General features: G+C 36.0%; 4 protein-coding genes across 4 annotated transcripts; 2 read left to right on the top strand and 2 right to left on the bottom strand.

The window, feature by feature from the left end:
- The first annotated feature begins 1,401 nt into the window (after positions 1–1,401).
- On the top strand, positions 1,402–2,724 carry LOC114747496 (molybdate transporter 1-like). Its single transcript, XM_028935832.1, has one exon. It carries the CDS (start codon positions 1,477–1,479, stop codon positions 2,668–2,670), a length of 1,194 nt encoding a protein of 397 aa, XP_028791665.1. The 5' UTR covers positions 1,402–1,476; the 3' UTR covers positions 2,671–2,724.
- Positions 2,725–7,059: 4,335 nt separating this feature from the next.
- LOC114747491 (molybdate transporter 1-like) lies at positions 7,060–8,520 on the top strand. The gene has a single exon (XM_028935827.1). It carries the CDS (start codon positions 7,069–7,071, stop codon positions 8,518–8,520), a length of 1,452 nt encoding a protein of 483 aa, XP_028791660.1. The 5' UTR covers positions 7,060–7,068.
- Positions 8,521–10,623: 2,103 nt separating this feature from the next.
- Positions 10,624–17,378, bottom strand: LOC114747490 (probable ADP-ribosylation factor GTPase-activating protein AGD14). Its single transcript, XM_028935825.1, has 12 exons — positions 17,233–17,378; positions 14,980–15,082; positions 14,835–14,896; positions 14,647–14,743; positions 14,164–14,469; positions 13,423–13,980; positions 13,092–13,247; positions 12,903–13,010; positions 12,724–12,807; positions 11,827–11,992; positions 11,706–11,748; positions 10,624–10,744 (listed from the first exon to the last, which is right to left on the bottom strand). The coding sequence occupies exons 1-12, from the start codon at positions 17,376–17,378 to the stop codon at positions 10,624–10,626; spliced, it is 1,950 nt and encodes a 649-aa protein (XP_028791658.1).
- On the bottom strand, positions 16,942–24,760 carry LOC114747489 (uncharacterized). The gene is made up of 5 exons (XM_028935824.1): positions 24,721–24,760; positions 22,074–24,577; positions 20,111–21,835; positions 18,046–18,301; positions 16,942–17,961 (listed from the first exon to the last, which is right to left on the bottom strand). The coding sequence occupies exons 2-5, from the start codon at positions 24,492–24,494 to the stop codon at positions 17,387–17,389; spliced, it is 4,977 nt and encodes a 1,658-aa protein (XP_028791657.1). The 5' UTR covers positions 24,495–24,577; positions 24,721–24,760; the 3' UTR covers positions 16,942–17,386.
- Between the last annotated feature and the right edge of the window lie 2,522 nt (positions 24,761–27,282).

Genomic DNA, 27,282 nt, shown 5'->3' with positions numbered 1-27,282 from the left:
TTTAAAACCAAATTTATAACTAAGGCAGCAACAGAAGGAGTTGATAACTAAAATAAATTTAATGAGCTAAAGCTTTCATTATCCCCAAATGCTTGTTAAAAGTAACGGAGTTTATTAGATCAGGAAAATAATTAAAAGAATAAATAAAATTCCCGATGAAATGATCAGAGTATTTTGTTATTGGGATAATTAATAGGCAAGTCCTCATAGTCTTAGTTGGTTTTTAATCAGGTCCTTGTAATTTTTTTTCTTTTTATCAGGTCCTTATACTTTCACACGTTTTTAATCAAGTCCTTATAATTTTTTTTTCTTTTTATCAGGTCCTTATTGTTTTACTTTATTTTTAATTAAGTCCTTGTAGTTTTTATTCTAAAAATAATAAATTATCATAAAAAATCTTATGTTAATATTCTTTTAAATTTTTAGTTAAACAGATATATTATTTATTTTTCAATTCTGATTTTTATAATAATAAAATTCAAATTATAATAATAAAATTTTCTAAAATTAGAATATAATTATAAATCATTTATATTTAAGTATAATTAATTATTCTGATTAATTATTAATTCCGAAATGATTACATTAATTATTTTGTCCAATTATATAATATTAATTTAAAATGAAATTAATTTTAAAGAATAAAGTTAATAAATAATTTTTTAAAAATGACAAATGACCTAATTAAAAAATAAGTGAAACTATAAGGACCTAATAAAAAGAAAAAAAAATGGAGGGACCTAAGTAAAAACATGTAAAATTAAAAGGACCTGATAAAAAAAAATTTTATAAGGATCTAATTAAAAATCAAGTAAAACTATAAGAACCCGGAGATTAATTATCCCTTTGTTATTTATAACAATATTATTATTATTATTTTGATCTACAAGTTGTCTTTTTCTCGCCAATAGCCACGCGAACAGCTTGTCACCAAGAATAACATTGACTTTTTAGTTGTTTTACAGAAAAAGATAAATTACTCCTCCGGTCCTAATTATAAGACCCAATTGACTTATTTAAAGAGATTAAGGAAGTAAGTTAAGTTGGTTATTTATAATAAATAAGTGTTGTTATTCCTAAAATATCCTTGCTAATTAAGTATATTAGCTAAAACTATCATTATTAGAAGGATTATCTTGGAAAAAAATGCATAAATATAAAAGAGAAAATGGATTGGGTCTTATAATTAGGACCAAATAAAAAGTCAAATTGGATCTTATAATAAGGACCGGAGGAGTATTATTTTTGCTTATAAATAAGATGATCCATACTCCCACGTTCTCTCACAGACTTGATAATCTTCGAACGGCAACCATGGCTACTGAAAACCCTCCAGTCCCAGACCTTGAAACAGCCCAAATCTCCTCCCAAGTCTCCCAAACCGGTTCAACAACCCGTTCCGGGCCCAGCGCCACCTTTCAGAAATTGAAAACCAACTTGGTTTTCCGTTCAAAATGGGCGGAGTTAAACGGAGCCATGGGCGACCTTGGCACTTTCATACCCATAATACTGGCTTTGACTCTAGCCAGAGACCTCAACCTTGGCACCACATTGATTTTCACTGGCATCTACAACTTCATCACCGGCGCCATTTACGGCGTCCCGATGCCTGTACAGCCCATGAAGTCCATCGCCGCCGAGGCCCTCTCCAACGCAGACTTCGGGGTTCCGGAGATCATGGCCTCCGGAATTTTGACCGGCGGGATCCTATTCGTATTGGGTGTGACGGGGCTGATGCAGCTAGCATACAGGCTGATTCCTTTGTCCGTGGTCAGGGGGATTCAACTAGCACAAGGTCTGTCCTTTGCGATGACTGCCGTAAAATACGTTAAGAAAATACAAAACTTGCCAAAATCCAAGTCTTTGGGAAATAGGCCATGGTTAGGCTTGGATGGTTTGGTTTTGGCCATTGTATGTCTTTGCTTCATTATCACAGTGAACGGGGCCGGCGAGAATTTTCGTGGTGGTTGCTGTGCCGCGAGTGATCCACAGCAAAGGGACGACGACGTCGACGTTGAAGGTAGAAGAAACAACAAGAGGCGAGTGAGGAAGATAATCTTTTCACTTCCTTCGGCCTTTATAATCTTTGTATTGGGGGTTGTTTTGGCTTTCATAAGAAGGCCAAAGGTGGTGCACGAAATCGAATTTGGTCCCTCCTCAATGAGAGTGGTGAAAATATCAAGAGGCGAATGGAAGCGAGGATTCATCAAAGGTACAATTCCTCAACTTCCACTATCAATCCTGAACTCTGTGATAGCTGTATGCAAGTTGTCGTCGGATCTGTTTCCCGGAAAGGAATTTACGGCCACGTCACTGTCAGTGACAGTGGGTTTGATGAACTTGGTGGGAACTTGGTTCGGGGCAATGCCTTCTTGCCATGGAGCCGGTGGACTTGCAGGACAATACAAGTTTGGTGGTCGGAGTGGTGCTTGTGTGGCTCTTCTTGGGGTAGCCAAATTGGTGCTAGGTTTGGTGTTGGGGAGCTCTTTGGCCCATATATTAAACGAGTTCCCTGTGGGGATACTAGGGATATTGCTGTTATTTGCTGGGATTGAGCTAGCCATGGCTTCAAGGGACATGAATACTAAACAAGATTCCTTTGTGACGCTTATGGTTACTGCAATTTCGCTGGTGGGTTCAAGTGCGGCTCTTGGGTTTTGTGTGGAATGATCATATTTGTGATTCTCAAGCTAAGAAGCTGGACTAGGGATAAGCCTTTCTCTGCCATATGGATGGACACGGCTCCTGAGCAGCCCTGAAAAACCAGTAAAACGTTATTCCTAGCTAGCCATAAGTTCCTATTAATTAATTGTACACGTTAGGATGCACTGTACATGTATATTGCAAGTATTGGTAGTTTTATGAGGGCTAGCTTGTTCTTGGGATTTCGCTATTAGTTGTGTATCTGGGTACTGCAGTTGTTCCTAGCTTTTGCCCTTTGCGTATATCTACGCAGTGTACGTAACTAGAACTCGATTACCAATTGTTACCAATAGTAAGACTTGTTTCAGTTACACATTGCCAAGTTTTGATTTGTAATTTGTTAGCATTGTAAATTTTTATTACAAATAACTAACTTAACTAATTTTTTTAATTTACTCAATTAGTGAATTAACTCTTATATTAAAAATAAGAGATAGTAGAAAACAAGAGTTTAAAATATCATAGCAACATATTAATATATCATACTAGAGAAGGTATTATTTTGATGTAGTAAAATTATTTACATAAATATTTTTTTTATAATTGTGTTTGGCGGGTTGAATGTGAGAATTTATTAATTGGATTCAATTTCTAATAATATTTGAAATGATGCAAGATTTTCATGAATATAACCCCTATACATAATTATATATAAAAATGTAATATAAAAAATACCATGTTTCGATATTATATACATAAACAAACAAAGGAAAAAAAAAACCAGGAAAAAGGCTTTTTCTCATTGCTGTGCCTGGGAGGTATGGGTTGCTGATTCATGGCGACATATATATATAAATAACAAAAATCTAACTTTCCATTATTAGCTATATACTGAGGCATCCGCTTTTGGAATAATATTATTTAATTTATAACTAATTATTGAACGAGAGACAAAGTTTTGTTCACTGAATGGTGGCATCTTTCGGAATTTGACCAAAAGAGAAAACGAAAGTTCTAACCATTATTAGCAGTGTTAATTCCTCCTGTATGTATCCAAAAAGCTCTTCAAACTATTGAAGAACGAGACAAGAATTAATATTAAAATCTATCCCATTTTCTTCGCCACGGAGTATGGTCCTTGATCATGAAAGATATAATATACTACTTCCGGTACTTAATGTAGGAACTCGTTTAATTTTTATTTTGATCCTAAATATAAGACATCAATCCACTTTGTTTCTAATATTTATATATTTCTTTTCAAGATAATCCTTCTAACAGTAATAGTTCTAGCCAATATATTTGATTAACAAGAATATTTTAGGAAAGATAACACCTATTTATGACAAATAACTAATTTAACTTCTTTCTTTAATCTCCTCAAATTAGTCAACTAGTTCTTAGGGGTGTTCAATTTGTCCCGTCCGGGTCCCGGTGAGCTCGGGACGGGACGGGACGGGACGTGGGACGGGGTCGTCCCGTCCCGGGATTTTTTTTTCTTTTAAAAATTATTTATTAATAATTATTATTAGATTATTCAATTTACTTATTAATAATAACTTTTATTTTTATGGTGATTTGTAGCTCTTAAGTTGTAGTATTATCTCAACAAAATCTCCTTCCTCAATAAAATAATTCATAAAGTCATTATATAATTTTTTTTTACGGTATTTTTTTACAGTATTTTTTTACACCTTTTTATGCTATATAATTAAGTTTTCTACATAATATTTTTTATAATGTTTTTATCTTTAAAAGCCCAATAAAAAATAAGTATTATAACATAAAAAAATTCATATAAAAAATTATGGTATCTTTTTTTTTTAAAAAAAGGGGAAGCGGGATATCCCGGTCCCGACGGGACACGGGACAAAATCCCTGTCCCGTCCCTGTTTACCGAGACGGGACCGGGACGGGCCTGTCCCGATCCCGTTCCGTCCCATGAACACCCCTACTAGTTCTTATCATTAGGATAGGAGGTAATATATTTTGTTTATACATATTGGTCAATCAATTCGCCATCATAATCACCTTGGTCTAATGCCAACGCTACACTTTAATTATGGATTAAAGTAAAAACAAAAAAAATGTCAATGGCTCAATGACGTGAAAGCTCTCTTATAAATAAGTTGTGTGAGTTCGACCCCAATTATAATATTAGATTATTAGTATCTGTTTCTTTAATTTAAGAACTGAGTGAAAAGAAAAATAATGGTCTCCATTCGTCCTTGAGAACTCTACTCCTTGTTCTGGTCTGGATCCACATGGTATTTACTTTCCTAGTTACTGAAATTTTAACTGTGCAAAGTAAAGCTCAAACTATATATTATACACAATCAGTTGGGAGGCTCAAAAGTTACCCATACTGTTTTTATTACCGGTACACCCTCAGCTGATCTCTCCGACTCCGAAGGCTATTTCCGCCATTTTTCGAGTGATGTATAGAGTTTACACAACAGATTATTATAAAGTTAGCTAACGATAACCTTTATATATAAATATAGCAACTAGACTTCAGCCAAATTTGATCATGGACAAAGCATGCTTCGTAATATAATTAACTAATGCCAGTCAGTTGCCCGCTTAGTGGTAGGGCAAATCTTGTCTAAGTCGCAGCTTAAGGCATCACTTTGCGATGGTGATAAAATAAATTACTCTTCCCGTTTTAAATATAAGACTTACTACCTCCAGTCCTAATTATAACAACTAATTAATTAATTTGATGAGATTAAGAAAATAAATTACATTAGTTATTTGTAATAAATGTGTATTGTCTTTTCTAAAATATCCTTGCTAATTAAGTGTGTTCGCTAGAACTATCATTATTAGAAGGACTACCTTGAGAAAAAATATATAAATATTAGAAACAAAGTGGACTGAGATATTATATTTAGGATCAAAATAAAAATCAAACCAGATCTTATATTAAAAACCAGAGATAATATTTTATAATAAAATTATATTATAAAATAAATCTTATATTTATAACTGAAAATGTATTAGTTGGCATGCTAGTAAAAAGGGGAATAATTAGTGTTAGATTCTTCTTCTTTTTTACCTGAGTAATTAGTGCAGGCTTCAGGTATTATTCCAAAAAGTCAGCTTCATATTTTAAGTATTCTACGGAAAGATAAATAAATAATGGAATGTCGGATAATTATGATGATTTTTGTGTTTGTTTAATTAAAACGATTAAGTGACGTCTTTAGAAGTTTCGACTTATGATTTTAAAAAAAAAAGAAGAAGAAGAAAAAAGAATTGACAACTGAATTTGATTGGGATCTGGCATGTCCTTTTGTTCCCCTTCTCCTAAGATTCCGTGCATCTTTAGTGCACAGTGTGATTGTGCTCTCGGCTGACAGTGTTTCTAGTCTGAAGCAGCTAGCGCACAAATTTTCTTGGCGCCAATAAATAAGAAAGGAAGAAATTAAGAAAAAGAACAAGCACACGCTAATTTTCATACACACACAGGAGGCACTATAATTAGTACTGTATCCGGTTTTAAATATAAAAACTAGTTAATTAATTTGAATAAATTTAAAAAATAAATTAAATTAGTTATTTTTAATAAATAGGTGTTATCTTTTTTAAAATGTTCCTGTTAATCAAGTGTATTGGCTAGAACTATTATTATTAGAAGTATTATCTTGAGAAAAAAATATAAAAATATAAGAAACAAAATGGATTGAGATCTTATATTTAATATCAAAATAAAAAATCAAACGAGATTTTATGTTAAGTATCGAGATAATAGTTGGATTAGGTCACAAATGCTATTCATGAGAGTGTCCGTGGTCAGCCACATAAGTGGGAACGATACGAGTCAATGGGAAGGATGATTACGATTTTAATTATTAACCAAATTATGTGGTGACATCACACTTAAGCAACATTTTGGCGCCATAATAAGCCTATCAACTTGTTCCCCCATGATATGAGCCTACCTGATCTGCTCCACATACACTATTATTATCACCATCCTCATGCTCAAGCACTCGACTTGTGAGTGGAAGCTGCCCTTCAGCAGTGTCTCTAGCTATTCTTTAATTTTGGAATTCTTTTTAAATGATTTTTTTTGGAGCTTCTTTTCATCTTTACATTATCATAAGATGAGAGGCATTTTAATATTTTATTTGCAAAAAATAATTTACTTTTAATTTTTTTTAACAATTTAATATTCTAAATGGTTGAGTTTTTTTTTTCTTAACTTAGATTTAGTACTCTTCTGTCCATCTTGTTTTACATTCAAATTTTAATAAAATACAACTTCGCTATCTTAAATATATGAATTAGTTTTTTTTTTTGAGCTGAAAATATATGAATTAGTTAAGCAGCTTGTTTCCAAACTCCTTCAGCAAGTTATCCTTATAAATAGCCCTTGCTCCGCATTTATCATCACACTTGAATATCCCTCTAACAGCATCCATGGCGACTGAAATCCCTTCAATTCCAGACCTTGAAACAGTCCAAGTCTGCCCCCACACAGTTCACGCCGATTCAACAAATGGTTTCTGCTCCACCGTCATCTTTCAGAAAGTGAAAACAAACTTGGTTTTCCGTTCAAAATGGGCCGAGTTGAATGGAGCCATGGGGGACCTTGGCACTTACATACCCATCGTGTTAGCCTTGGCTCTAGCCAGAAACCTCAACCTCGGCACCACATTGATTTTCACCGGCATCTACAACGTCATCACCGGCGCCATCTATGGCGTCCCCATGCCTGTCCAGCCCATGAAGTCCATCGCTGCCGAGGCCCTCTCGGAGACCGACTTCGGGGTGCCGGAGATCATGGCAGCTGGAATTTTGACCGGCGGGGTCCTACTGGTATTGGGGGTGACGGGGTTGATGCGGCAAGTGTACAAGCTGATTCCTTTGAGCGTCATCAGGGGAATTCAACTAGCACAAGGTTTGTCCTTTGCACTGACTGCCGTTAAATACGTTAAGACAACGCAAGACTTACCCAAATCTAAATCTCTGGGAAATAGGCACTGGTTTGGTTTGGATGGTTTGGTTTTGGCCATTGTATGTGTTTGCTTCATTGTCATAGTGAACGGAGCTGGCGAGAATCATGGGTGTGAAACTAGAGATGGTACTGATGATAATTACGATCTGGGTGATCACCAACAACGGGTTGAAGTTCGAAGAAACAGGACAAGCCGAGTAAGAAAGCTGATATTCTCACTTCCTTCTGCATTTTTAGTTTTTGTATTGGGGGTTGTTTTGGCCTTCATAAGAAGGCCTACGGTTGTGCATGAAATCAAATTTGGACCCGCCTCTTTAGAAGTTGTGAAAATATCTAAACATGCTTGGAAGAAAGGATTCATCAAAGGTGCAATTCCTCAACTACCACTGTCAATTTTGAACTCTGTGATAGCTGTTTGCAAGTTATCCTCAGATCTGTTTCCAGGGAAGGATTTCTCAGCCACTTCACTTTCAGTGACAGTGGGACTGATGAACTTGGCGGGAAGTTGGTTTGGTGCTATGCCTTGCTGCCATGGAGCTGGTGGACTAGCAGGACAATACAAGTTTGGTGGAAGAAGTGGGGCTTGTGTGGCTCTTCTTGGTGCAGCCAAATTGGTGCTGGGTTTTGTACTGGGCAATTCTTTGGCTATTATTTTAAACCAGTTTCCTGTAGGGATATTAGGCGTATTGCTATTATTTGCCGGGGTTGAACTAGCCATGGCTTCAAGGGACATGAATACTAAACAAGATTCTTTTGTGATGCTTTTTTGTACGGCAGTTTCGCTGGTGGGTTCCAGTGCGGCTCTTGGGTTTTTGTGCGGAATGATTGTGTTTGTGATTCTGAGGCTAAGGGGCTGGACAAAGGGTCAGCCTTTTTCTACCATTTGGACGCGAGAAACCCCTGAGCAACCCTGAACGCAGTCGTCAAGTGTGTATAAATTAAAATAATTATTGCTTCATGCTGTTGTTCTGGGTGCTTCTTGCCTCTGTATGTGGTATGAAAATAAGACTATTTCCGGTCCTAAATACGAAGTGGATGTTATATTTAGGATTGGAAGCAGTATATGTTGTTGCTAGTGTTGGTATCCGTTGTCGATATTGGTATTTTCTGATAGAATTTCTATCTGTGAAGGGGTGGTTGCAGTAATGGTTTATAGCGTTTTGCTCTCTGATGAGTAGCGTACGGATACTCGGACTATGGATGCGTAGAACTTAATTACCGATATAAATGGTCTGTTCATTTTGTGTGCAAGTTTCCCTAGGCATGTAGTTTTTTTTTTTTTGAGTGAGATGTTTTTTGTTTTTGGCCAATTAGGCAAATTCTTGATTTTCATGATAAGAAGTATAACTTTCCATTATGAGATAATGAGTTTAAATTTGTCCACTGAGCTAAATGGTGGCATGCATCATGACACCATCACAGCTTTTCGAATTTGCCCAAAAGCACAAAGCAAGACGAATTTACCATTATTAGCAGTGTCCCCTTTTTTTTTTCCTTTTAATCCAATAAAGCTGAATGGAAATAATTATGATATTAATTGATACCAATAACCATGAGTATATATGATTTTTTCTTTGAGATATTCTCCCACCAAATGATCTCCCCTAGTTCCTAGCTATTAGCACGGAGAAGGATAAAAGTGAATATTAAAACTTACCCCAATTCTTCACCATGGAATATGGTCTGATCAATATGAAAGATGAAGCACTATAAACATTATCATCATTCTCATTTCAAAATCTTCACATAGACAGCCATATTCACCCACTTTAAATATCATATATTTAATTTGCATCTTTTCTGCTAATTAGGATAATCGATTCTTAGCATTTTTATTCACAGCCTCGGACACTAAATAATTTCTTGATTACGTTGTTAAGCAGGAAGTGTCATAATTATATAGCTCTCCTGAGACGTAAGAGGTTGGAAAGACCAAAGAGCTCATAACACATTCAGAAAAAGCACTTGTGAAATCTAAAGATGAACACTAATCATATCCTTGAACTTGAATGAAGGAACCCATATACATTCTCTTCAATCATAATCACCCAAATTGATTACCAATTGTGCCTTTCAGGTCTCTAAAATCATTGTCTAGCCTCCACTCTCTAGTTCTGCATATTTGGGAGCATGACTCATTCCTCAAATATGATTTCTCTCTTTGAAACGAACGGTTACTGTTACACATATACGAATTGGCACCCCACTTGGTTTAATGCCATCTTTACGAGCTTGCATTTTAATCATGAATCATTATCTTACATACATTGCATCCATTAATTATTGTTATTTGTCAGACTCACAATCATATTTCGTGCTTCTTGTCTCTAGATCCATGTATCTCCTCACGGTAAAGCGTTGAGTACGGTTTGAACCCAAAAAAAAAAAAAAAAAGAGTGCGGAATTATGTAAATTAACAGCGGCTTAGACTATCATTATTCTTACAGTATAGCTTTTTAATTGGTTGAGGTTTCTGTTTCAAAACTAATTAAGGGATAATGATGAACATTGTTGAGTGCCATATGTGAAGGCCGGAAAATTACTCTTGATTTTTTTTTACCATTTATAGTATAAACGCGAATATATTTCTTTAATAGATAGTACAAAACAACAATATGGCTAAAATTGTTTTTTTTTCATAACCTTAATATTTAATAATAATTATTTAAATTTAACTTGAGCAATGAAAATTTATTTTTAATTATTAATTTTTTAATGTTTAACTAAAATATTATTGTTCTGCTTTATTCCTTTTAAATTACTCAGCTTGCCAAAATTAAAAGGTAAAATTTAGATGGATGAAATCTAATAAAAGAGTTCATTCACCATAAATAAACAGAAAATTCCAATATATACAGATTTTTATCGCGCAGGCCAGCATCTTGTTATCCGTCGACCGTCGTACCCTTGTCAACATGTCAAATATACATATATAACACACACACACACACACACACACATAGTAATCTGCAATCCGAGAGGTCAAAAGAAGTCTGAGTATGCCAACAATTTTCATGCTATCCAAATGGATTTCCTCCTGTCTTCGGAAAAGAATTGAGAGAGTAGCCGGGAGCCATATATCCTCCAGTTGAATGTTGGAAGGCTGTTTCACCATTGAAGCTGCCAGCCCTTCGAGGCCTGAAAAATATTAACAAGCAATTAGAATTTGATTCAATTCACGTAAGTGCTGAATTATTGTAGTTAGGCAGTGGCTGTTACAGCCTTACAGGAAACTCTCATAATGAACAGGAATGCGCAGTCACGGGATCGTGCAACTTAGATCCTGATGAGATCTACTTGTAGAAAGGTCTGGTGAAAACAACCCATTCTAATCTTCCAAAGAAGTCTTGATTTGATTTTACATATGGAGCCTATTCATCATGTAAACCAAATTGCATAGTGACCACATTCCTATTTTTATTGGAGATAATCTTATTCGAAAACTATTCAACATTAAATTTGAGCATTTCTCCTAATATAATTTAAACTTTAATTTGCTATGTTATGAGAATTAGTCATTTCTACTAGACCCATATAGTGACTGCTTATTTCTTCTCTTTTCTCGTATCAATAACTTTTTGGAAAAACCATATTGGAGGTACTTATACTTTTTTATAATTTTCAATTTGATATCTATGTTTTTTGTTCTTAACTAAATCTTTAATTTTGCTCTATTAACATCATTAATTCTTATGTAGAGACTAAAAATATCAATAGAACAAAGTTATAAGAGCTAATGTTACTAAAAAGATAACATTAAATGTTTAATTAAAAGGAAAAAAATACATAGGTACCAAATTAAAAATTGAGAGAAAGTATAGGTACCTTCAATATGGTTTTTCCTAACTTTTTTATTGCTAAATAGGTTACCCCTTTTTAGTAAAAAGAATATCTTTTACTTTAGCGTAAAAGCCAAGGAGAAAAGAGTGGAAGCTTTTATCCCTGCTCCTTTGAAGCAAGTTACGCTATTTATAACTTAGAAATGGTGTTTTCTGATATGGCCACCATATATTGGGAAATAGTTTTTTGGGGGGGGGGGGGGATCGAGCATGTTTCATCGCTTATAGCCGTTATTTTAAACAAGAAGAATGGGATGTACCTGGCAGTTTGCATATTATTGTTAACTTGCTCAAAGTATGCGCCTGAAAGCGAAAATAATCAACACTGTAACTGATGAAGAAGAAAATTTTAGAGAAAATAAAAAATCTCAAGGGCAATACCAGAAGGAAATCCAGGAGTGAAGGGAGATTGCGGAGGCACTGAAGATGCATAATTTGGGGATTGAGGTACCATCGACCCTAAAGCCCCCACGCTTGAAGCGCGCACTAATCCTGCTCCAGTTGGCATAGCAGTTTGTGCACCACGCAAATTTGCCATGGTAGGAAACTGTGGACAAATACCACCTTTGGGGGTTAAGATAGTTGTTTTGAGAAATTCAGTTGTTACACCAGCGACCTTTTACTTACGCAAGACATATCATTGAAGTTGTCTCTCAATATCAAACCTCTTTTTTAATGTCATGGAACAATTTCGTGAAAGGAATGAAAAGGAAACAGAACCAACAACAGATGATAAGCATCCTTCCAAAACAAACCAATTGAACAAGATTTTAAAAGAACTTTCTAAATGTCTCTTATGGTTTGCATGTGAATAAAAACTCCACATGATAACATTTAATAACTTTCGCCTGAAAATATGATTTTGTATTTGAATTCCAACTTCAATACAGATTTACAGCATTAAATAGCTCGTGCTTTCTCCAAGATAAATATGATTATCTAATAAAGTGCAAGAAACAACATCCTAACTGCAGAATCTCACCGTACACCCTCAAAGCAGAAATAAAACGAGATGTGGATTGATTCCATGCTATACTTGGTATACAGTTAGCTGGATATTATTACGTTTGGCTCTATATGGTATAAAAATATTCACAACTGCCAGCTCCAGGACTATTTATCCCTCAATTTCTTTTATGTATGCAAAAGACAGTTCATATCTCATTAAGGGAAAATAAAACAAGCATTTGACTCATAAAGGTTTCAAAGCATGCAACGAAACCAGAAGCAAGGACAGATCAGATCTGCACACAAAATCAGTCTTCATATTGTACGTACTGCAGATGCAAGGACTCGAGGTCTCCCCTCAGTTGCATCAAATGGGTTCGTGGACTTTGTTGCAGTGGGAAATGCCGAGACTGGCTGTAAATGTAGAATCGTATTAGCTCTGTACTATAGGTCTAAAAGTTTAAGATCAATAGAGAATACATATAAACTCAATGAGTTGCCTAACATACTGCTGCATTAGAATAATACTGCAAGCCGTATCCCATACAATGAGGCTGAAAATTCTGCCAGCCTGCTTGCGGTGCAGGGCCTGGTAAGTAGCTAGTAGTAAAGAGATTCTGCAGAGAATTCATTCATGCGTTAAGGCTCTTTTTATTATTATTTTTTCAACGCACAAGAACAACACATCATTTTGTTACCGCTGGAAGTTCCTTTCTTCCAATAGACTTGGTTTGGGTTATCCTAGGATGGGATCTGACATCAGATCTGGTGCCTTGAGCAGGTTTTGATGCGGGTTCAAGAGATAGTTCCATAAGAGAGTTTGAAAGGTCCTGCGCTTTAGGATCAACTTCTGGCTGTATATAATAACAAAAATGTAGATAATTAGCAGCCATGTACTGGCAAACAGGCAAGAATGCATACGCTTGCAGGCTTTCATATCGTTCGCTTTTGCAACTTCTTCTCAATACTGTCGGACGCGAAAACTCAAACATTTTATCAGATAATAGAAAGTTTTAAGGAATATCTCACCTGATTAAGCGAAGGGACATCTCTGACTGACGGACTCATTGGTTGTGTCGCTGAGCTACCAGCTATTGAGGGTTGCGTCAGATCAGAATCACTGGTTGATGTAACCGAGCAAACACCAATGTTGTTGGGAAGTGGGGTTATCTGGCCTGCTGACGTCGGCGGTGCTAAATCCACATCCACGGAGATATCTTCTACTCTTGCAGTTGGAGTATCATTATCAGCAGTGCGAACATCAGACAAACTACTGGCTGTTGCATACAACGGACCAGACAATTCAGAGACTAAAAATTCTATAGCATCTAAAGGTTTAGTTGCTGTCTCTGTTGTAGAACACTTCGAGGTATGTGTGTTTGGGGTTTGAGAAGCCTCCTTTGCAAGGGAAGTTTCAAACGGTGCCCAGTCACTTCCATCATTTGATTGAGATGTAGACTGAGCTTCCGGTGCAGTTGCAGAATCAGAAACCCGTGATGTGACGACAGTCAAAGTCTGGGTTTCTGGGTTTTCCTGTTCAGCAGGATTCTCCTTAACGGATCCCTCTCCACCGGCAGGTGCACCCTTCTGAAATTGAGGTTCAACAGAGACTTCAGTTCGAGTTGAAACAGCAAGTACAACGGAATAATCGGGCGGAATACAAAACAAGAAAAGGTATTACAAGAAATCAGAACTAGAAGAAAGAGATAATAGCAATTAGCAAGGGAAAATGATTTCAATAGTAACAGCTCAAAAGAAAGATGAACACACCTTCCCTCTGTCCACATGCTTCTGTACTTCAGGTGAAACCGCTGTTTCCTTTGATTCTGTGCTTGAAAACCTGCGACTTCTAGATTCATTGTCTCGGAACCTATCATCAACAACCTCGATTTTCACAGGATTTCTTCTGTGGTTCCCATTCCTCGAGGCTATAGGACTTCTTCTGTCCTCATAATAATACTTGAAACTCCTGTCCTCGTTTCGTGAACTAGGACTACGCATATCATTTCTATCTTCATAACGTTCGCTTCGGGAAAAACTGAGCTTCCTGATATTGTAGGAATCCTCCTTGTCATTCTGAGTGGAATAAAATAAAATATTTTTCTGTCATCTGTCATTGTCCAAGAAGCACATATTGACAAGGACACAAAACACGTCAAACTGATTGGTGTCTAAATACAATTTGAAGTGCCATGAGTATCAGACCGAAGAGGACTCTGTTTTTCTTGTGTATATATAAAGTCCAGAACTTACCAATCTGACTCTGGGAAGATTATCTTGGGTCCTTTCACCGGTGAATCTTCTATCCACGTAGACTGACTTGATAAAATCGCGAAGTCTTGGTATGTTACTGAAAGCGACCACATGAATTAAAACAGACGCAGACAATGCATGCAGTGCTATACAAAATCAACGAGCAAGACTAGCAAATCAAGTTTTACTTGGTATCGGGATAAGAATGACGATGAGGATCCCAGTCTTTAAAATATTTCTGCTTTGCTTTCTGTAAGTGGAGTTAGATTTTATTACAAAGTTAATAAGTGGTAGATTTATGGTTTTGGAAGAAAAATAGATGATCATTCTCACTTCATTGCCGCCTGCCTGAAGAGCAGTGACTTCTTCTGCAGAAAATTTAGCCATTGATACTGATTTTACTCGGTGGTTAAACTCTCGTCTGCATTTCATGCACCTAGTCAGCAATTTGAAAGATGTAAAACAGACAGGTAAACTGTTAATACGCACTGAATTCCGCTGCAATTTGTGCAGACGAATGTCCAAAAGGTTGTGCAGACATATTGTGGTCCCTGATTCAGAAATGCATGTCAATCCAGGTACAGATAAGAAATGTCTTATTATGAAAGAGATCAAATTCTGTTTTCGAGAGAATTGCCCAAAACTTTAAAGAAATAAACAAGAGAGGTTCATACCAAACTATTGCAGTTGACACATCTCCGATTTTCAGGAAGTTTCGAGAGACTTCGAATTTCTCTTTCGATTTTCCCATCTTCTTTCATCCGAGATCCCATCTTTCTAGGTTCGACAGCTCGAAGTTATTATCGTCTATCAAGTAGCCATATTACAAAAAGAACTGTATTAAATGGATAATATGAGAGTCAGGAGACTTTTCTTTTATGCGGAGAGTTGAGAGGATTTATATTTTGCAATCTACAAACATATCATGCAGGTTGCCATGCAGAAGTACATCAAAGGCCCTCCAAGACATGAGCATTGAATTGGTTGAACCACATCTTTCATTCAAATTTTCCTGAACATTCTGTTCTTCTATCTCCGGATATGAAAAGGCGGGGAAATTCACCAATCTTAAGAAACACAACCATTATTTTTTCCTCTTTTCCTTGTTTTTGTCAATGTTTATTGATAATTTTCTCACTAAAAAAGCCAGAGAAGGAAAAAGCTAATGGAAAACGAACCTGCTCATTCATTGACGATGAATACCCAGTTGCGCAGCCATTATAAGAGAAGAAACAAGATAGAAGAGGATAGAATTGGAAGGAATGTGAATGATAAAGGTAGGAACGAGGATTTTCGAGAAATGGGGATGGAGGGAAAGCTGCCGGCAATAACGGTAGCGCGTAATTTAATTACCGTTGAGCTCAACTGCGCAGGAGCCAGGAGGCCTCATTTCTTTTATGGGATTTTTTTAAAAAAGATGTAGGGGAAATCTCATCATGTTTTTCTAATTCAATAATCTATTGGTGGATTTTCAACTTATTACTTCGTTGAAAATGGTTAAATTTGTACATACCATTTTTATTACTTATTTGTTTGTTGGGAGGTTTTTCTCGAAATTAAACGGGATTTCAAAACAATATTTTCAAAACTAGAATGGCAGTTTAGAGTTCATTTGATTTTCCTTTTTCTCAGTAGAGTTTTAATCTTAGATTTCTATTAAACTGGAATTAAAATAAATAATCAATAATCAAATATCATTATATTCTTCGAGATTAATTTTATTGGATGCAAATTCATTGGCATTTTGCTCCAAAAGATGAAGTGATAAACCAAATAACAAACCGCCACAGCACCATTAGTCATTAGATTCCATTTTCCCCGTTTATTGATTCTTTTATTGTCTTCTTTGTTATACTTTTCTTTCTTTAACTTTACTTTAAAAAAATTCGGTACTATTCACGAAAATAGAAGGCTATGATTTAGCAAGTAATTTTTCCCCCCAGCGTGCCGTCGCGGATTCACTGAACTAGAGCCTCAAGTCCTTGGTTGAAATAGAAGCATTAAACAGCAACGTCATACCAGCAATTGCGTACGCACTGGGTCGACAAAGTACCGTACACCAAGTCATTGCCAATTCATCATATAAGAACCCGGGCACATTAGGCTTAGGAGTATGGACAGAGGAAACTATACAAATATTTTTCTTGCTCTTTTTTTTTTTGGCCAAAATGCAAATGATTTTTCATATGCGCAGCTCCGAGATCATGGGCAGGGTCCCCCCCCCCCCACACAAGATGAATAGGTGGAAGATTGACTGACCGAGTTTAGTGGATAACGTACTAATGCTACACGCTGTTATACGAATGATGAGCTTACTATCACCTAATCCATCACAAACACTGATTTTCCATTCAGAGGGATGGTTGTATCATTATTCGACCAATTTCTCTTCACATATTAACATTTGAAACTCAGTTTTCGTCCCGGGAGGGTGGGGGAGGAGCAGGAAGAGGAGCGAAAAAAAATCTGTACAAAAGTGGGCAGCCAAATTTCCATGGCCTCGAGCAGATCAGTGCATCGGTCCTACCGAACTGAGCAGATCTAAAGCTGGGGGGGAAAAAACTCGTATTAGAGCAACAAAATCACATCTGCCTCACTGCTCTCAGCACTCCTGGTTGAAGTTCACTACGGGAATATCCACCACCCTTGAAGTAAAAACTAGACCTATGTCTAGCAAAAACAATGCCGAGCCTAGCACTTCGCCTCTTTTGCCACAAATTGAACGAGTCCATTCAGTGGTCTACCCATCACTGTTCAAGCACTCAGAAGCCTTCACAGCTTCAGCTGTCATGAGAGCAATCACGGCCTTGTGAATTGCAAGATCTGCTCGGTGGAGCAACCTTTGCGCCCTCTCTCTCTTTAATTTAGCCATGCGATGAGCATGCTGAGCCGCACCAGAGGGGTCATGCAACCTAAACTCCTCAAGATCTGAACCATCCAGTTGTTCAGTCTCATGGCTATAAGGCCCATCCAATAGGCACTCCCTGTTGCTTGGCAAGTCGTCATAACCCATATTCCACCTATGAACCCCATTTCTCTTTCCTGACATTCTCTGGTTGAAAGAAGCCATCATTTGCGAATCATTATGATACATAAACGACCCAGATTTCTTTGACTTGCTATGGTGAAATTTGGAGACATTATTTCTATCAAATCCATTTCTGCTTGTTGTGTAATATGCCATGCTGCTAGCTCCCCTTGGTGAGAATACCCTTGGTGATGTCTGAGGCAATGGAGAATCATCCAAAGAATCATAATTATAGCCTGGGTAAGAAAACTTTTCATCACCAAATGCAAAGCCGTTCTGTCTTCTTCCTGACAGATCAACAGTCACATGTTACAAAAAAGCAACATTCATTAACCACAACACAAATATAAGCAATTTCATCAAATACTTACCAAAGGTATGAAAACCATCTTGATCTGCTAAAAAGTTGTGTGTATGCCCAGAGACTGAAAATTTCTTTTGTGATCGCTGTTTTAATCCCTTGTTCATCACTTCTAAGCCCCTTGGTTTCAAACAGAAAGCAAACATAGGTGGCTTCTCCAAAGTTGCAGCTTTATCCAGGCAGCCATTAGGACTACGTATATTGTTCTTGGTAATAGCTACTTCCCACTCTTTCAATTGTTGTTGATACCTTTCCCACAGAGGAGGCTGAACGGATAATAGTAATTATGATCTCATATTTCAAGAAATTAATAATTGAATATGCAGATCATGAGAATAGAATAAGAGAAAAAAGTAAAATAGAGTTTGTAAATTTTAGTTGAGAGGAGTAAAACGAACCTTAAGAACAAAGAGTTTCACCAATGCAAGAAAAAACAGAACAACAGCAGAGGATAAGGAATCCTACCAAAAATTCTGCGCATAAAATAATTCCAATCTCATGCCCCCCAAAGAAACCACTTGCAAAACCCGAAGCCAAAAAACAACTCTTTCCCAAACAGAAATATGGAGAAAGCACTCTTCCATGGGACTTACATTAATTCTTGCGGCAAAACCTCTAAACAACTCAGAAATCACATATACCAGCTAACCAGATACCCATTAAGATGCTAGCAGTCTATTAGGTCATGTTTGGTATGTATGAAAAACTGCCATGAGAGGGAGATGGATGGAGAACTCCTTGTCCTGATATGCTTGGTACCCATTATTTAAGTTACTAAAGAACTGGTGCCTCCCTCATACAAGAGAACCAAGCTTCCTTCACTTTAGCTAAGACAAGGTTCTTCCAACCAAAAAACAAAAAACAAAAAACGTATTGCTAACTTTGATCTGATTTGTAACAAAAAATGTCAACTGATTGCCCCTTCTTAATCTAAAATATTTCAATGTTTAAAGTTTAAAAAATAAGTATCATTTAATAAAAATCTAAACGCCATTTCTCTTAAAAATGTTAGCCTTCTAGTAATACCAAAATAATGCCCTATCATTTTGAAAACTCAATTTGGGCATTTTAATGGAAGGTATTCATGTCATTTGGTCACTTTGACTCCCTTCTTTCTTTTAGTTGCTTCATACCAAGCTTCCAACGCAAAACAGAAAAAGGGACAGAAAATTTAGCAAGCATATTTCTAGCCGAAAAATCACTTTTCACGAAAGCCTCCCCCTCTGCATTTCCTTTAAAAATGGCTTCATCCAAACAAACATGACCTTAGAGATCTGCCACGCAGGTCATGACGGAGAAAAAATGATGCACTACAAAACCAACATTTATCACAGAAATATTTTATTTCCAATTTTTCCTAGTTACTTTGATCATTTGCTATCTATTTGTTTATTAAAACTCCAGTGTAAGAAAGTTGTGTAAGAGTGTTTCACACCTGACACGGTGCTTTAGGGAAAATAATTCTTCATAGTGAATATGCCCATTTTTATATTAATTTTATAAAGTTAGAATTGCCAGAACTAAAGGATAAGTCATTTCCACTACAACAGATTTTCAAGAGATTAGCGAATTTTGCATCATGCCTGCGTTTGTGCTGGAGGATAGGAATAAGTTCCTTGTCCCCAAAACATAAATGGCAAAGCAGCAATGAGTTTCAAGAACACCCTACAGTTGATTAAGACTGGAAATCACATTTAAAAAGATAGTTTTAAACAATCACATAACCATCAATAAGCGCCCAATAATCTAGATACTTTCACATGGAATCCACAACAACTTATAAAATCTACTGTCCTTTAAAAAAGGCTTAAAAAAGACCATCTATTAAGATGCTACACTCAGCAATAGCTTGAACAGTTTAGCCTTAGCTTTGAAAGGGGGCAAAACATAAATGAGTTAAGTAACAAAGCTAAGTATTGATCAAGCACATAATGACAACTTCTGTTTCATCTCTCTCCTCCGACTTCCATTCCCTATTCATCTTTACAAGCAAAGCATATCACATTATGTGGGATATTCTTAAAATTTAAAATAAAATGCCAGTGCCTGATTAATAAGGATAGTTTAGAGAGTACCTGGAAATGTCGAATCAAAGCCATTCCCTTCTTCTTTCTTCTCTGCTGCCAATGCTCATAGATAGTATGGACAACATACAAGGGCCTAATATCAGGTATGAGCTCCTCTATTTCATTTGTAGAAAACTCAACACGTTGTTGGGCATATGCAGCCTTTTCAAACATGTCCATTGTCTTCTCAAAAATTTCTTCAGATATACCTTCACATTCACTGTTGTCTTTTTTAGAATTTCGAATGTCAAAAAACCACTTCTCATCCTCACTATCCATGTCATACAAGACACGTAATGGATCCAAAGCCATCTCAACATCTGTTTCAACCTGATGGAAATACCTAGAACTACGAACAAATGCAACTTCAGTTCCATTGTTGTCATTCTCTTTTAAAAAGCGAACACCAGGAATAGGTATATTTTTTACTGAAGCAGCACGTATGTTCCGATTATAGCATTCCTGATGCATCTCCTTGAAGAGAGCCCACTGACTCCTCTCAGTAAATTCCAGTACCCAATTCTTACCTCCTTTCCACATCATAGCATGTGTGTAACGATTTGTTGATCCAGGCTGAAAAAACTGATGGGCTTTATATGAATACCTTGTAATCCCAGAAAGTTTTACAGAAAGTTTCCACTCATTATGATCAAAAAGCTCTAACACAACCTGCGCACCAGATTCTCTCCAACCCTTCTCACCAAGGGTAATCAGCACATTTGCATCACAATATAAAGAATCAAAATTCTTTTCAATGCTTCCAGCAACATCAGATGACTTTCTCTCATTTGCTTTTCTAATTCGTTTGTGAGGAAACCCTTTTTGATTATGGCTTTTGTCCCTTGAACTACAATCATACCCATGAAAAGGCAAAGAATATGACACTTGTGTTCGAGGCTTCTTGGGTCCATTACTAAAACCATTGTGAAGAGTGTCAGCCTTTCCGTCTGACCACCCATGAGATGATAACCCAAATGATGAAGAGCTATTTCTGTTCCTGTGCCAAGAACTTCTGGGTGCAGTTGGATTAGGGCTTGGAATGAAACCTCCATTTATATTCCAAGACAAATCAGAAGAGTGCTGAGCATCATGCAAGTCACACTCCATAGATTTATCAATACGGTCAGCTGAAGGTAATTGGATACTGAGATCACCCGCAAAAGAAAGGGACAAATCTCCAACCTTATCCTCACCAATCAAAGAACTGGAGGGTAAAGGGCAATGTTCTGACCTAAAATAATGGGATTTCTCCTCTGATAACTGAATAGTACTAAGCCTCTCAGAACCATAAGAACTAGAAGTTCCAGCACTATTAAGAGCAATATTCTGACTGCTTTGAGGAAGAACTCCATCACAGCAAACAGAAGAACCAATTACCAACTCAGGTTCAACAAAAGAGTCATCTTTTGACCAAACCATCATGTTTTGCTTCAGATTAATTTTGGAATTCCCGTTAGAGCAATCATCAAGGCCACAGCAGCCATCCGTCATGAGACCAGAGCTTTCTTGATCAGCAAGTGGCATGTGATCACAAAAGCTTAGATGAGCTACAGATCGCTCCATCAGCAGCTTAAGGTGCAAACTAATAAAAAATGTAGGCGCAGCAGCAAAAGAAAGAGCAAATGGAGGAAGCTTCTGATTGGCAGAATCAAAACAGTGATTAGCACGGACTTTGGTGGACTCTTTAGAAATACCCATCATATTAATTCCTTGCCTAGTTCTCTTCTGCATGACCTGTAGCACAAGTTATAAAAGTTAATCCAGCACCAAGAAGGATAATGAAATATCCAACAAGAGTCAATTAACATTGACCTATAAAAGCCTTGATGCAATTTCAAGAAAATTTAAACAGAGATTGAGATAAAGTTGCATTATTCATTTTTCTAAAATTAAATACAAACATACAACAAATATGTAGATAGCTATTCTGGTTAAATTCTTAACGAAGGAGGGGCACAGTACAAGGAGGTACCTTGAATGAGGATGACTTGCCAGTAGAAGTAATAGAGAACCGGCTTGATCCATTTTGAAGGGCCTGGACATTATCAAATGTGCATTCGGAGATATGGAGCTGCTTACTGAGCAGACAACGACTCTTGAGTTTAGAATCTAGGTACATCCATTTTGAATTCTTCACTCTGGAGAAGTTATAAAATGCAAACACAAGCTGCTTCTTTAAGTCGTATAAACATGAAAACTTGAATCTTATAGATGTAACTGGCAACTGCAAGTCCAAATACATCCCTTGGTCAGCAGGTTGATGAAATACCCTAAGGACCAGAAAGACAAAGGATGCGGCCATCTTCAAGCAACCTTCAAATAACAGAAATCTCAACCCAACCACATTATCCACAAAAAGCATCTCCAGATGAACTCTTGGCCACTTCACCATCAGAGTACCATGCTGCAGCAGCACTGCAGTATGAAGTAACTGCAAATTTTGCCATTCAAATGAGCTGTTTATCACCAAATGCACTGGAAAGTTAAAGTCAAATTTGAATGCTGCTGACTGTGTGTCAAGAAAACATATTTTCAATACCCCTGCACTGTAAGTGAACTGCAAAGGCCCATCAATCTCAAAGCTCCTATCATCTGCTTCTTTTACTTCACCAGCCCTGCCAAAAACAGGGTTAAAGTAACTGGAACCAGGTGCGATTACTGTAACTTTTTTCTCTTCAGACACAGGACACATAGGAGGGGACCTGCGAAATCGCCTTCTAAAGTATACAATAGGTGTCTTGCCATCTTTAGGGCAAGCAGCCCTAGGCAATGAGGAATGCTCACTATAGCTATTACCTAATTTATCTTGCAATACGGAATCGCTGGGAAGGTTACTTCCAGCACCTTCCCAGAAACTCTTCTCTGAACATCCCTGTACTCCAGCAGGTTCCTCATACAAGGTTGGGGCTGAATTCAAAACTGTAGCAGAATTTTTCTGTTTCTTCATGCCATGGAAAGAGGATTTAACCCGACGAGAAGTTCGAGCCAGCCAAGAAATTATAGGCTCAGAATCCATACAGTTTCCATCACAGTTGTCATTCTTTGTAGTCAGTTCTCTTCGTCTTTCTTGTCTAGGCTTGCTTCTCCTTTGCTCGTCAGATCTTTTGCTTCTCATTACAGCTCTTTTTCCCACAACCTTTCTTGGCACTTCACTGGGAAGTAACAGGAGTTTGAACCTTTCAGTTTGAAGATCAATCCATTCTTCATCACGATCATCATATTTGATATGGTGAAGCATTTTTTCTTTGTCATAGTCATTGATAAGTCCATCATACCAGCTTTGATCTAGAGGCCAAAAAACCTTAATTCTCCGGTTCAATACCCAATATGCATCCAAATCACCCAAGAAAATTTCATAAAAATGGCGCCTCTTCCTAGAGTTACCTTTTTCTTTATGTTGATTCCTTGGCCTCAAGACCCTAGAAGCAGTATCAGCAGATCCCAATTCAGCATCTGACAAAGACTTCACCTCATGAAAAACATGATTTTGATCAGAAGATAGCGAAAAGGGTAAACCATTTGCTGCTGGTAAAGTGGAAGACTTGCTACCAGAGGAAAACCCTGTACAACTGGGATCAAATCTTGAAGATAGCATCCTTGCTGCATTCTCCTCGAGATTCTCCTCCTCATCTTCCTGTAGTTCATCAGATATTTTACTAATATTGACTGAAGCATCAGCCTGCTTGGGAAGGCACGTATTATCGAGAATTAAAACGTCTTGCTCCCTCCTTGACCTCTTCAAAGAATCATCACCATTATTTACAACAGAACAACAGGCAGGGTCTTCGTTCTCCTTGAAATTCTTAACTAAATTCAAATCACTACTCCTGTTTTCCTTAGATTCATCAAAATTCCTCTTTCTGTTTGGAGGTGATTCGGTCCTCCCATCCAAGTCATCAGCACTTAGATTAGTCATCAGATCACCATGACCACTTTTACAGTCATTCTGCCCTACCAGAATCGGTCCTTGACTAACTGCAAATTTCTTCCTCCCCACAAAACCCCTTTTTCGCTTTGGAATATGAACGGCAGCATCATCTAGACTAAGTGAAACTCTATTTAAATCACTACTGTCACACAATCTCTGACTCAGCCCGAACTTCAGTTCACGCAAATCCTGTTTACCTGAACTTTGCTCTACTTGACGTTGTTCATCAACAATCTTTTTGGCCCCACTGTCAGCATTTTCTAAGCTCCTTAAAGACACTTCCTTCCTAGACTTCTTCTTCTCGTTCCTCTTCTCATCATCAACCCTGGGAGTAATACCCTTCCTCTTTAAGTTCTTGTTTAGAGTCTCCTTCGTCTCTTTTGATTTATACAAACTTTTAAGATCCAAAGTTCTCGATTTTTTGGGGATCAGACTCCCATAGGAATTCTCTGATCTATTTTCCATCAACAATCCACAGAAGGGACACCCAGACAAAAATCTCCCAAATTTCACATTCCATCACACATGCCTTTTCACGTTCTTCAGATCTGTTACACCAAACCGACGAAAATAAATCATTCCTCGACTAGCCCAGTAACTAAGATCACGCCAATCTCCTGGGTACTGGGCGAATTTCATTTCATAATGCCAGAAAAATTAACCACGAAATGAGAGCACTTCGCATACTTACCTCAAATGATGTACCAAGAAACATTCGATTCATCCAACAGATCACGGAGATCACGAACACGAATCATGGATGAATGCACGAGTCTCATCTACGCCATTTGAAACCCTAACAAAATCCCGATTTGGGAACAAGTTTTCCACATAATTCGATTTCGCTATTGTTTTCCGACCAAAAAAATCACAATTGTCTCCGTCTAGGGTTTCTTCTAATTTCTCTAGAAAAGATTTAAATCGAAAATAGCCAACAAAAATATTAAACGGAAATAATTAATAGTTGCATATACGAAATTTCTTGAGGGTTTTATTACGTGTCGGAATAACTTTTGTTAGATTTAAAAAAAATGATAATGGAATTTCATAGGGTTAATATAGTTGAATTTCAAAGAAAAAATATAATACTCCTCCGGTCCTTAATATAAGACCCATTTAACTAATTTGATTAGATTAAGAAAGTTAGGTAAGTTAGTTAATTATAAAAAATGTGACACATCTTTCCTAAAACACCATAATCATCTTTCTTAATACCTCCTTTTGTTCTTTTACTTGACTATAGTTGAGGGACTATCTATAGGGATAATTTAGAGAAAATTGATAAATGGGTCTTATATTTAGGACCAAAACCAACTCAACAATTGGGTTCTATATTAAGGACCGGAGGAGTATTTGGCTTCTTAAATGTATTTTTGTTTTGATTTTAATTCACAAAAGGTTCGAGTATTTATTAAATTATAAGAACTAATATTTTAAATAAAAATCAATTTAATAAACTAAAACCTGTTATTAAAATTTCAGATATCAAGACAGAAATAAGATCAAATTTGAGAACTCAAAAATTATATTAACTCATTTCAATAACTCCAAAATGTCAAAAAAAATTGTAATAAAATCCTATCTAAGAAAATTGAATACAAAAAAGCTATTAAAATTATCAAATTAATATGTAGTCAAGAACCTCGTTACAAGATATTTCACTTGTTTAATTACTACTTGCTCTTACCTTTTTCTCTTCTATATATTAACAATTAAAAAAGGGATCGTTAACAACTTAAAGTGTAATAACCAACAACTATCGTAATTTCATTAATATTATTCATAATATGTTTTTAAAATTTTTAAATTGAAATCTTGTTCTGACGCTTAAAAAATAAGTGGTAACTCTTACAATACTATATTCATAATTTTATTACTTTGATTAACTTTGACATCTCTAACTCACCCATTTTTCAACAATTATAACATTGTGTATTCTTCCGGTTTTAAATGTAAAATTTATTTTACAATAACTATAAAATGAGTCTTATATTTAATATGTATTTATTTAATTAGATTAAAATATGTATTAAAATTTTAATAATATAATTAATAACATTGATAAAATTGTAAATATTATTATAAAAATCAACAATCATGTTAAAAATATTGAAAAAAAATCTCAATTTAAAAAATTGGAAGACATGGAATAAATAATGGCATCATTAAAATCATAAGTCTCATAAAAGAGCTGTGAATTACATTATAAATGCTGGAAAAAATCTCAAAAAGTTTGAGCTCTGACAACTGGGCTGAGTTGAGATTTATTTTTTTTTCAAACGACAACATTGTAATTGCATCGGTGTTGTAAAATTACATTTTAGTCATTATGTCTTGCTACTAATATCTCAGGTTTTTAATATAATATTTTATTTTATTTTTATTTTCATTTTAAATATAAGACTCTAAGTTATTTTGTTTCTCGTATTTATTTATTTTTCTTAAGATAGTTTTTATAATAATAATAGTTCTATTTGATTAATAAAGATATTTTAAGAAATACAATACCTGTCTATTATAACTAACTAACTAAATTTATTTTCTTAATCTATTTAAATTAATCAACTAGTTTTTATATTTAGAATTGTGATTAATATTTGACAGTTTTCAAATTCAAATGATCTCTGGGGTTTAATTTCGAGGGAGGGGGAAAAACTAATTAGAGTAACGGTTGCGTCCTTTGCGGTCTGCTGAAAGCAACGAGTTCTTCACGAACGCATGAGGAAGACGTGAAGAAGTTCATTGGTCAGTAGTTACCTTCACATGAAAAAAGAGAGAATAAGATCAAAGAAAAAATATCATAGTAAAAACTTTACTGGTAAAAAAAATGTATATTAGGGTATCCATATACATAACATTTGCAAAGTATATAGAATTAAAGAAAAGTGTCCCATGAATTTAAAAAAAAAAAATTGGGAGAAAGGGTCCACTAGGAAGGAATGTTTAATTAAAAATTAAAACACGATCACATTAATTACAAATTGTGAAAGATAATTTTGAAGTTGCATTGAGATAATTTTAATAAAAAAACAACATATTGATGCCAATCTCTTGCAAATGCAAAAGAAAAATCCCTTTTCCCCAATTCATCACAGTTCAAGGATGTTTGAAATTAGCCGCAAAAAATATTTTTAAAAAAAATACTTTCACACAAATCATAATAAAATTTTTCTTACATGTTTATTTTGTATGAGCTTGTTTTTATCCAAACACTTTTTTTATCATCAAAATTTACGTCGTCCATGTTTAAATA

The sequence above is a fragment of the Neltuma alba genome, unplaced genomic scaffold (genome assembly GCF_004799145.2).
Source record: "Neltuma alba isolate B1F8T4 unplaced genomic scaffold, ASM479914v2 tig00005339_pilon, whole genome shotgun sequence".
Classification (NCBI taxonomy): domain Eukaryota; kingdom Viridiplantae; phylum Streptophyta; class Magnoliopsida; order Fabales; family Fabaceae; genus Neltuma; species Neltuma alba.
This window is presented reverse-complemented; position numbering and strand designations above follow the sequence as displayed.